At 36.4% G+C, this 12,895-nt stretch overlaps 1 protein-coding gene across 2 annotated transcripts in view; it reads right to left on the bottom strand.

The window, feature by feature from the left end:
* The window catches only part of srgap3 (SLIT-ROBO Rho GTPase activating protein 3), a 91,508-nt gene that overhangs the window by 50,818 nt on the left and 27,795 nt on the right, over positions 1–12,895 (bottom strand). For both annotated transcript variants that reach the window (XM_051896917.1, XM_051896918.1), the window contains exon 3: positions 3,346–3,508. In XM_051896917.1, the coding sequence (XP_051752877.1) occupies positions 3,346–3,508 (163 nt within the window). The remainder of the gene's footprint in view (positions 1–3,345; positions 3,509–12,895) is intronic.

The raw sequence follows: 12,895 nt of genomic DNA, 5'->3' as shown, positions 1-12,895 counted from the left end.
GTTCCATTCATGAACAAATGACTCTTTTGAGCCAGTCCTTTTAATGAATCACAAAATTAAAGTGAAGTTTCTGAGTTTATGATTTTATAATAATTTGACTAGTTATAATAGTTTTACACTAGAAATGCAATTTAAAAGTGTCTTCAATTTATATCCACATATCATTTTTTTTTGTTTTTAATATTATTATTCATTATTGTTGATATTTGTTTTAAATTAATGGTGATCATACTATATTCATTTTTAAGGTTCCCTGTATTATTACAAGTATTAGCTGTGAGAGAATTTTCCGTTTTTAATAAGCAAAATAGGCATTTCATAACTGAAATATGCTCAAATACTCAAAACTGAATCAAACTGAATTGTAATATGAATCGCACTGAAAGCTTGTCAATCAAATTGGATAAAATTTATAATGATACTCAGTCCTAATTATAAATATGACTGAACTGAGCCTGTCACATCACAGCAGCATTCAAGCATACATTCATACAGGTGACCTTGAGTACACTCACTGCAGGCAATTAACAGTTTCCCAAGGTGCTCTCGGTGTGTTTTATTGGTTCACAGTCACCTCACTGAACCACACTCCTATGAATGGTGGCTGGAAGCACAGGGCCTCACCTACAGGAAAAGCAGCCAGGTGTAAACACGCTAGTAGTGTTTGGATTTCACCACAGGAATCCGGGCTATGTGTTGACAGCGTTCCAACTCATATAGCCCAGAAGTCACACCATGGAGAATACAGCCAGTGGCGGCACTCCTCACCACAGTATGACTTTAACTCGGAGAGGATGTGCATAAATAGGCTGTAGTCACACTGTGAGACAGCATGCATTTAGACATGTCCATTCATTTTGTTGCATACCATCCGTATACACCGTCTGCAGGCGTTTAAAACCGCGGCCTGAAAATCACGGCAGTTAAGCAAGAAGGTAGGAGGTAGACGTTGCTGTGCTAAGAAAAATGTCTGCCAAGAAAATGCATGCAAATGTATGAAGTCACCTAGCTGTGCGAAAGAATACATAACGATTTTGGAGCAGCGGAGGGTGTTACGATTTCCCACGTTTGGAGAGGTTCAATGTTACTAGTACATCTACTGCTAAAAAAAAAAGTTTTGAGGCATTTAGTTTAGTTTCTACAAACCCGATTCCAAAAAAGTTTGGACACTATACAAATTGTGAATAAAAAAGGAATGCAATAATTTACAAATCTCATAAACTTATATTTTATTCACAATAGAATATAGATAACATATCAAATGTTGAAAGTGAGACATTTTGAAATGTCATGCCAAATATTGGCTCATTTTGGATTTCATGAGAGCTACACATTCCAAAAAAGTTGGGACAGGTAGCAATAAGAGGCCGGAAAAGTTAAATGTACATATAAGGAACAGCTGGAGGACCAATTTGCAACTTATTAGGTCAATTGGCAACATGATTGGGTATAAAAAGAGCCTCTCAGAGTGGCAGTGTCTCTCAGAAGTCAAGATGGGCAGAGGATCACCAATTACCCCAATGCTGCGGCGAAAAATAGTGGAGCAATATCAGAAAGGAGTTTCTCAGAGAAAAATTGCAAAGAGTTTGAAGTTATCATCATCTACAGTGCATAATATCATCCAAAGATTCAGAGAATCTGGAACAATCTCTGTGCGTAAGGGTCAAGGCCGGAAAACCATACTGGATGCCCGTGATCTTCGGGCCCTTAGACGGTACTGCATCACATACAGGAATGCTACTGTAATGGAAATCACAACATGGGCTCAGGAATACATCCAGAAAACATTGTCGGTGAACACAATCCACTGTGCCATTCGCCGTTGCCTGCTAAAACTCTATAGTTCAAAAAAGAAGCCATATCTAAACGTGATCCAGAAGCGCAGGCGTTTTCTCTGGCCCAAGGCTCATTTCATCAAGTTCTTTTCGGAAAATTGGGATGCCATGTCATCCGGACTAAAGAGGACAAGGACAACCCAAGTTGTTATCAGCGCTCAGTTCAGAAGCCTGCATCTCTCATGGTATGGGGTTGCATGAGTGCGTGTGGCATGGGCAGCTTACACATCTGGAAAGGCACCATCAATGCTGAAAGGTATATCCAAGTTCTAGAACAACATATGCTCCCATCCAGACGTCGTCTCTTTCAGGGAAGATCTTGCATTTTCCAACATGACAATGCCAGACCACATACTGCATCAATTACAACATCATGGCTGCGTAGAAAAAGGATCTGGGTACTGAAATGGCCAGCCTGCAGTCCAGATCTTTCACCCGTAGAAAACATTTGGCGCATCATAAAGAGGAAGATGCGACAAAGAAGACCTAAGACAGTTGAGCAACTAGAAGCCTGTATTAGACAAGAATGGAACAACATTCCTATTCCTAAACTTGAGCAACTTGTCTCCTCAGTCCCTAGACGTTTGCAGACTGTTATAAAAAGAAGAGGGGATGCCACACAGTGGTAAACGTGGCCTTGTCCCAACTTTTTTGAGATGTGTTGATGCCATGAAATTTAAAATCAACTTATTTTTCCCTTAAAATGATACATTTTCTCAGTTTAAACATTTGATATGTCATCTATGTTGTATTCTGAATAAAATATTGAAATTTGAAACTTCCACATCATTGCATTCCTTTTTTATTCACAATTTGTACAGTGTCCCAACTTTTTTGGAATCGGGTTTGTATATACTAGTGCACTCCTAAAAATGAACATTCAGTGACAATGGACCAAAAAAAATTGTTTGCATGAATGTATACCCATGTATGGATACTTTTTATTTTGATAGTCCACTTTAGACATTCTACTAACTATAAATAATTTTGCAACTATGTCAACTAACTCTCATTAATTTGCAACTACATGTCAACTAACTCTCATTATAGTAGTATTATTAGTAGACTGTTGGGTAAGGGTTAGGGTTAGTAGAATAAGTTGACATACTTGCAAAGATACTTATAATCAGCAGAATGTCTGTTGGGGGACCATCAAAATAAAGTGTTAGCAGACAGTCTAATAATACTCAAATAACTGGTACTTGACATGTAGTTGCAAAGTTACGTATAGTTAGTAGAATGTCTAAAGTGGACTCAAAATAAAGTGTTACCAATGTATATCCAATCAAAACCAACGCAGTCTACAACAGAGCAATGTAGATGCAATACTGTATCCCACAATGCAATGCATATGACTTATTTGATTAGACTATTAAGCGCTAAGACATTTTTACAAAAAAATGGATAAAAAAGGAAGTAAGCAAGTAAGGATTAACACATGACTTCTATTAGCTGAAAGATGGTATTTAAATAGATGTGTGAAAAGAAGAAGGGTGTCAAAGATACAGACCTTTTTGAAGAGCCGGATGACATCCTCGCTGATCTGAGCCAGGCGAACGATGACATTGTTGATGTAGATGTCATTAAGAGTGGCGTGATCTCTACTTTCTCTTCGAGTCTGGTTCAAAACCAGATACCAGCAGTTTACTGACGAGAGAAGGTGTTGTTCTTTCCTAGAAGGACAGAGAAAGGGATAATAATGTTAAATAATGTTATAAGTTGGTTGGCTTGTTTTTTGTTTTGTTTTGTTTTTTGCATTTCTTCCCTTCCCGCTGAAATGTTTGACTCATTCTCTCTCTATATTTTGTCTCGTTCTCCGATAATTGTCAGATTGTCAGGCAAAATCCACAATGCCTGTAAAATATTCTCCTATTCTGAGCACATAACTTTTGTTTACAGCTGTCATTTTCTGAAAAACTAACAAATACAGTCATATTAAATTACTATTAGTGACTTTGTCAGCAAAAATTGTGTTTTGGCAGCCAGTCAACCACAGATATTTTCCACTGTTGGAGACATACATTTAAAATGATGTGATTCTCCTTATTTTACCATTAACATAAACATACAAAACTCATCACCATTATGCTATAGTGAGCTTAGTGTTTGTAAGCACATTCCTGTGCAGTTGCTAGGGTGTTCTGGGTAGTTGCTAGGGCATTACTAGGGTGTTCCTACTAGTTCAAGTCATAGGAATCCACAACCAATGATATTTCAATCATCAGGCTTTATTCTGCCTGCTTTACTGTCCACTAGTTGAAAATCTGATCTTGAGTAAGCCTGATCACTTGGAAAAATAAATAGTATACTTTTACATTTACAATATAAACACAATCTTACTTTATCCATTCAGTCTCCTACACCACACATACACACACCTGACAGTACACTGATCACTTAATACCTTAACACTGCTAAACATAATGATGCTGAGACAGAAATCGTCCTAGCTTGAAATTAATCAGCTTTGGGGACCATAAGCTTGTGTTCTGTGCTAACCCTTCACTTCCATCCTTAGTCCTATCTCCTTAACCAATCAACAAGCTCAAGAACAAGAGTGCAAAAAATAAATAACTGAGTGGAGAGCATTGAAAAGCCAAGAGATAGCAGGATGAGGCTTTGGATAAACGACACGAGGAGCAAAGGCAATTACTTCAGAGAGTATTTGGACTAGGGGGAGAACATCAAAGTGTGGCCTCTTGCAAGAGTTAGTGAAATGCTAATCGCTGCTAATGAGGAATGTATATCTCCCTGCTGCATGTGGCGAATGTTATTAGCCCTGTAATCTGCCCTCAAATAAGGATAAACAGTAAACAAAAAAGCATATGCCAACCAGCACCCTATTAATACCCCATCTTTGGGGTATGCCAAGCTTACCAAAACAAACACCCCATAGCTTAATATATAAAGACATCTCACATCTATAAGTACTATGTATGTTAAAGTCCCTCCAAAAGTAAGTGCAAACAGCTGTTTGGACAACCTGTTTGAAAGCAGCCATTATTTTTTTTAAATTCTGTTTGGTGACACTAATGCCACAGAATGTAGTCAAGTGATAGAGACATTGTGTAATATTTTGACATGTTTTAAGCAGTTAATTTTACTTTAACCTCATTTTATCAAACCTTTTCAATACTGAAAAATTTTCTTGACCACTAAATCTTAATATTAGAAAGATTTATGAGGGATCATGTGAGACTTAAGACTGGAGTAATGGCTGCTGAAAATTCAGTTTTGCCATCGCACATATCCAAAAAACAAACAAACAAACAAACAAAAAAAGTTTAAAGTTTGCTGATTTGGAAATAACTGATCCGCACTGCTGTGGAAAAAAAAAAAAAATGAGAATATCATGTCACTTGCAAAACACAAATGCATTCCAGTTCAGTTCACACTGTCAGACACACTCAATAACCAGTGCTATCTGTTCATGCATAGCTTCCTCTTAAAGATAAACTTTATATGAGGAAGAAGAAGAGGAAAGAGTTTAATGCAATGTGAGAGATCACACATTTGCCACATCAAGGAAATAAGAATGTAGCTCAAAGTGTGGCTGTGCAAAATTATAAAGATTTTTTGGCCCTGCTTTTGAAACTGACAATTGTAGCACTAGGCCATAGGGTAGATCTCTACAGTAGATTAGAAAGCAACTTATTTCATACAAAAATGCAGAAAGACATTCTCTTGCTCTTTTTTTTTTTTTAATTCTCATTTAAAAAATTTTTTTCCAGTATTCAGAAAATAGATCAAAAGCACAGCTCTGACTCTACAATCAAGGTCTGAAAAAAGGATCATATGATTCATAATCACATTTCTCCAATTGCTTTTTTTCCACTGTTCATGGTCTACAATCCATACAAAGGGCCAAAGATCACATAGAACTCTCAATCTAATTTCAAAGCCTTTGAAACAAGAGTGCAATGCTGAGGCTCTTATATACTCTTATATACTTGATATATGTTTTTTTTAAGGCGTGTGCAGTTAAAAAGTGTATGGGCAGAGATGATGCACATCCAGCTAGGGTTGGAGATCAAAAACTGGTTCTAAATCTGCTTGTTCCATTTAAACAAAAGTAAGCACAAAAACAAATTATTTTCATGAGGCTACTGAGCCGGTTCTGTTAAAATGAACAAGTTAAAAAGACTCATGAATCAGTCTGCTCATTAGTTATCAGTTTAAATAAGGCTAACGACTAACTCACTGTATCGCACATAGTGGTTTCTTGATTCACTAAACTGTTTAACTGAATTAACTTCAAGTCATGATGCTCATTGTGTCCTCAGAAAAATCATAAACAGAATCGTTAGGGACTTCGTTAAGGACGGAATTATTAGATTCTCATGCCTACAATGAACACAAACTCTAACACAACTACAGAAACACAAATCTGTGCAGAAACCATACATATGATTTTCTTCTTATGTAACCTTAAATAAAATATTTATATGCCAATGGAAAGCCCTCTTGAGCTTATAAAAATAGTCAGCTGTTTTACCACATGACCGCCACCTTGGGCGAGCTACACGTCGTGTTGTGCCGTGATTGTTTGTGACAGGAGAGAAGGGCTTCTGGAATTTGGTGATATCCTTTTTGTGGGCCAGTTTAGTCCCCAGAAAGCCTCTGGCACAATAACACTATTTAAATAAAGTTCTTATCATATCTTGGCTGTAAACACTTGCCTGTGATGTTCAATAACAACTGCAAAATAACAGTTTGCTTCAAAATACCTGTTTTTTTTCAGTAAGCATTTGAGCATTTTTTTAAATTAAGTACATCTGAGTTGAGTGATAGTTCATGGTTTTGGTTTGTGGGTTTGATTGTAAACTGTTGTGCACTGTTTTCCCCATTTTTTGTTGAGTTGCATAGATTTGTTTAACTATTTTGTACATTGGCAGTATGACCAAAAATGTAGCAAACACAAGTTTTCCAATATTCCAACATCATTCACTCACCATCACGTGTTCTACAGAAGAGAAACATTCATATGGATTTGGAACAAGATGAAAGTGAGTAAATAATGACAATGTTTTTGATAAAAAAGTCTTTGAAAAAACTAAAAGATAAGGCTTTCATTGTTTCACATCACTCTAGACACTAATTATACCAGGTATATTGCAGTTACTCAAGCATAAATACAAAAACACTCATGATAAGCAGCTTCAATCGAGTGCATGGCTGCCATTGATCCACAAAACGGACTGATCCTCAGAGGTTTCCAGTCAGAACTGAGCATCATGTTTTTCTTAATCTCCACATATTGGATCCCTGTAAACAACTCTCACAAACCCTCTCAGACTTCAGTATTTCACAGCTCTGGTGAGTCAGAAAAACTTAAAAAAGAGTAATGACTGCGTGAGAATGAGCAAGTGTGGTTTCTGTGGAGGTACCATCACTGTATCATGGTACAGTACCTTTTCATAAGGGATATACAGTATGTGTTTAACTCATGGATATGAAGTGCTTATGTGTGTAGTAAATGTGCAGAAGCATCAAAGTATGCATATGTAATATGTACACAGACAAAAGGGTGATACATTTTGAGTGTGAATTATTGTGTCTTTTCTAACCTTTAAGGCTATGCAAGAGATCTAAAGATCTCTAATCCTATGCTAAGAAGTTATCCGTATTGTACTCAAAAACACCCACACAGAGGATGAGTGGGGTTCAAAATCACTTCACACTTAGCTTCATTATAGCTGCACAAGCCATAAAACATAATCATACAAATCGCACTCACCGCCTGCCACAATATTCATTCAAGAAAGTGTTGGTTTTTTTTTTTTTTTGAGCCAAGCTCGATACAGCTTTATCAAAGAGCTTTAATCCAGTCTGGTGTGACTTGCTCAAGCTTATCTCCTGACGGAAAAGCAGGGGAAGGAATCAAGTGCCAAATCAGGAACCATAGTGGAAAGAGAAACAGGGACATACGCTCCCCAGTTCAAATGTATTTCCGCCTTTTAAGTAAACTTCAATACATTGCACATTTTTTGCCGGTCCACCAATCCCCCCAATAACACCCCCCAATCCACAAACACGCAAAATGAGGCCACCAATGTATGATTGCTCCCAGCTGTAGCCCCATGAGAGGGCTGGGAAAGAGAGAGAGAGAGAGCAGAGAATTTCCACAAAGCAGTGAATGGTAGGACAAGGATTAGCTCAAAAGCTCATTGCTGATGATTCTGACCTCATTAATCTTACATTATTAGCCATATTCAGGGAACCAAAAGCAAAAGATCTGAACGTTTAATTTGCACTCAACTTTAAAGGAATAGTGAATTCTATCATCATTTACTCACCTTCAAGTCATTCCAAACCCATTTGACTCTCTTTCTTCAGTCAAAAACACTAAATATGATTTTTTTTGAAGAATATTCTGGCCACTTATCAATCATTTATACATAAATATATAATAAAGTGAATTAAGACTGGGCTGTCAAACTCAAAAACAACAAATATCATAAAAATTATCTTTCAAAAAAATCCATGTTCCCCTTACGAAGTCAAATTATAGCTATGTGTGAGAAACAGACCAAAATTTAAGTCATTTTTCATGGAAAACATCATTCTGTTTCTCATTCTCATGCTCCCTTTTGAAGTCAAATTATAGCTTTGTGTGAGAAACAAACCAAAATTTAAACCATTATTCATGGGAAATATAATTCTCTTTAAAGAAGTAGTGATGGCTCATTCACCCTTTCTATTTTGTAAACACAAGTTATACTGTAGATCTTTTTTTCATTTTGAGCGAATCATGCCAATTTTTGACCTCATAATGTTTCAATTAACTCGACAGACTTCTCTCTGATGATTTATGCTGGACTTCTCCAATCATTTAGTCATCTTAAACCCCGACCCTCCACAATCAACCACAAGTTCCCATTCATTACCAACATCTCAAAATCCAATTAACAATTGATGGATACAACCTACAACCAAGTCCCAACCTACATTTTTTTTCCTTCTTTGGTAACGCTTTGCAATCGGATATACGTCAATACAGAAGAAAAAAATCACTACTTCCGATTCATCACAACTTTAACGGACCAATGGAGGGGAAAATAATCGTGAATAAGAACTTAAGTTTCAGTCTGTTGGCCAGAGCTACCGTATGACTTGAGAAGGGTTGAAATATGAACAACTTTTAATGTACTTTATGGGGCTTTTGCATCCTTTTTGAAACTTGAAAGCACCAGTAATTGCATGGAAAAGACCAGTAAATTATTCAAAATATCTCATTTTGAAAAGTCATACGCATTTGGAATGCCATGGGTATGAGTAAATGATTTTTCATCTATGGATGAACTAATCCTTTAATGTCTAAGTCTGAGAGATTGACTTTCCAAGCACATACGATCCCAAGGGCCTTGGCATGCTCTCTGAGAGGCTTGGCAGTGAGTGAATGAAGGCCGGAGGTGGAAGGCAGGTGCTGCCGTGCAAGGAGCGGAATGCAGCAGAAACGTACTGCAGGGCAGTTTGATTTCAGGCTTCTGTCCAATAGGCTGCAGCAAATCGAGTCTGCATGCTGCCACATCTACACCAGAACTGCATCTTAGCCCAAAGCATCATCACTTTCGCACAATACTCATAAGGACCTGCTTTGTTTACAATCTCAAATGTTAGGGCGATGGCTAAATATTTAATAATCTAAAATCATAATAATCAAATAAGTCTGGTTTCAAATTTTCACATAATGCTTCAGTTCACGTAATGCATCTTTGCTATGTAAAGGCAGCTATAGATGAATAAATAAGTATAAGTATGAAGACCAATTAGTATGCAAACAGTACGCTGACATCACCATTGAAGGTCTAGATGCTACACTGATTGCCCCATAGGCATTATAACATATGTATGGATTCATATATTAATGACATTATGAATTAATACTGAATTAATAAACACCACATCGCTATGATCAGCATGTATAAAATATTTAATGTAAATTACTTTTGGGTTAATATGTTGTATGGATTAATAAACTGGCCATAGTGAGTAACATTACATGAGATCTATGTAAATTAGCACTGATTAAATAAGCCTATCACATAATCAAGGGAACATACTTGCACTTAATTTTCCTATATTCTGGTTTATAAGCTCAATAGCTTTTGGAATACTGGAATATTCATGTTCCTCTACAGGAAGTACTTAAGATGTGTCCTCTGGTAATTCTGAATTACTTAAATGCAATTAAATCAACTCATTGAATTATAATTCATGTCACTGCAACAGCACAAAAGTTTTCAACTCTGATTAATATAGAAATATCCATGTAATGCATTCATTGAAACATCTGGCAGACCTTCTGGATAATGGAATGTTTCATACAGAAGAATGTATTTCCCTCTTTTTTGGGTCGATTCACTGGTACAAACAGTAGTACTGTGTTTTGTCCTAAGCAACATGGAAAAATTTAAATATTCGCTTTGTGAATGCATGCAAACATCACACCTTACGGCCTCAATTAATTCTCTCCAATGCTTTCTCATCTTTGCATTAAAAAACTTGCGTTGGCAATGGCCTTTCTTGTCATTTCAGCCTAGCAAAACAACCTAGAGGTCATTTAGTTTACATTAATTTCCAATAGCTAAGCTATACCCTGCAAAATAAATGCAGAAGCCTCGACCCTCATTCATGTATACTTTAGAAGTAATCTATGCCTGGTTTAATGCATAGAGACAGGGCTGAACTGCAGAGCATGTTGGATTAGTATTCAGGTACTGTGTGTTGCAAGTCTCAGCACCAATACGCATCAAATGAGACTGCAATAACAACACATGCAGGCCAGAGAACGAGGCAAGATAAGAACAGGAAATAGGGGTAAAAAGAAAGCTAAACGTGTGCAAATACACACACAATCATGCAGAGTTTGTTCTGAATGGTAAAGCCCAGCATGGATGACAAGTCTGCTTTGTAGAGATAGGGAGAAGTATTTATTGACTTAAAACACACACACAGACACAAACACACTAACGGCCAATAATGATACTATTGTAGACACCGTCTTATTTCCTCTAGACATGTCATGGTCTGTGTAGAACTACATAGCGTTTTTTATGCAGGGATTTTTACCTGTATAAATAAAGAGATGAGCAAATTGGTATTACATATTTGTAGATGAAATAATTTTATATGTTTAATATCGAAAAACCTGTTAAATCTTACTTGTCAGTGAAGAAAGTTAATGAAAAAAATTACTGAAGGAAATACCTTAGCTACATTTGGTTGCTGTGGGCAGTCAAAGCAGAGAAGTAGAAGATATAATTGTGCATTAAGTATATTATTTATTACACAGCACTCCTGAATGGAATACTTGATTCTGATTTGCAAATCATGAAATTCAGGTTTTTTTATAATGACCACAAAACAGTATGATTGGTATTTTTTACATAGTTTTACATAGTTAATTGTTTAATTTCATGAATATGAAATATATCATTGAAATATAATTTCATGAATATGAAATATTATATATATATATATATATATATATATATATATATATATATTTATATATATATATTATACTTGGGCTGTGCGCTATGATGATATAAATGGTGGTGACAATATAAAATGCATAGAATTTTGCTAAATCATCTATATCACAGTATGATAATATATATGCGTAGCACAGTGCTACTTAAAAGGTTAGTTTACCCAAAAATGAAATTTCTGTCATTAATTACTCACTCTCATGTCGTTCCAAACCTGCAAGACCTTCGTTCATCTTCAGAACACAAATTAAGATATTTTTGATGAAATCCAAGACGTTTTTTATCGCCCATAGAAAGCAACGTAATTACCACATTCAAGGTCCAGAAAAGTAGTAAAGACATGGTTGAAATAGTCAACGTGACTACAGTGGTTCAACCTTAATGTTATGAAGCGACAAGAACACTTTTTGAATAAAGTCATTATTTTTGTTTTGTTTTTGCACACAAAAAGTGTTCTCGTCGCTTCATTACATTAAGGTTAAACCACTGTAGTCACATAGACTTTTTTAACGATGTCTTTACTACTTTTCTGGACCTTGAATGTGGTAATTTCAATGGGAGATAAAAAAAAAAAAAAAACTAGAATTTCATCAAAAATTGTGTTACGAAGATGAACGAAGGTCTTATGGGTTTGGAACAACATGAGGGTGAGTAATTAATGACAGAAATTTAATTTTTGGGTGATCTAACCCTTTTAAGGTTATTGACACTTTAGAATGATAAAGAAACATGCATGAATGAGGAATAATGAGCAGGACGTGCATAATGTTAAAACATTATTTATTAAGTGAAATAAGCCATGAAAAAATAACTCAGTGGGGTACTCGCACTGACTGACACATCCTGCATGTTCCTTGTTCCTGCATACTCCTGCATTTTTTTTTTGTGAAGAGACCATAAAACTGATTCTGATTTGAACAAGTCCATCTCTCCTCTTAAAAGACAAAAGTTTGTTGTCGATGTATGCATTTGTTTGTGTCTGCATTTGTGTGTACTTGTTTCTTAGCATGAGTCAGCTCAGCTTGCGGTGAGGCTTGCATCAGCAAAACCAGAACCCAAAAGCTGACAAAATATCAAAGAAAAGAGGAAGGGGGGGAAATGAATTACAAAAACAGAAACAACTAGAGAATGACAAGGCCAGACGCAGGGCCAAGAGAGCAGCAGCCATTGGCGCTGCCGTTCCTCATTGTTGTCTGCAGTAATGTAGTCAATGGTGCAGTGAGACTGGCCCCGGGAGCAAGCAGCAGACGGCCCTCCTCCACCAGCTGCTATTAATTAAACCCCGCCAATCCTGCTGCAATACACTCACAAAACAAACCTACCTACATTCATGATACAACCAGTACATACACACAATCCAACTCTAATCTAAAAGAGTTTTTCACCTCTTGAAATCGATAAGTTCATTTTTGTCTCATTCCCAGAAAAAGATGACCTCTATCTCAAGCTGTCACAATCTGTTTCTATGGCCAAATCAGAGCTATAGCATTGGTAGAATCCTTTATTTTTCACATTCCACTATGACCAACTGAGGTCTTGTTAGCAGAAGTTTTACTGCAGACTCAG

The sequence above is a fragment of the Ctenopharyngodon idella genome, chromosome 6, assembly GCF_019924925.1.
Source record: "Ctenopharyngodon idella isolate HZGC_01 chromosome 6, HZGC01, whole genome shotgun sequence".
Taxonomy (NCBI): Eukaryota; Metazoa; Chordata; class Actinopteri; order Cypriniformes; family Xenocyprididae; genus Ctenopharyngodon; species Ctenopharyngodon idella.
The sequence above is the reverse complement of the archived record's forward strand: the minus strand, read 5'-3'. Positions and strand labels throughout refer to the sequence as shown.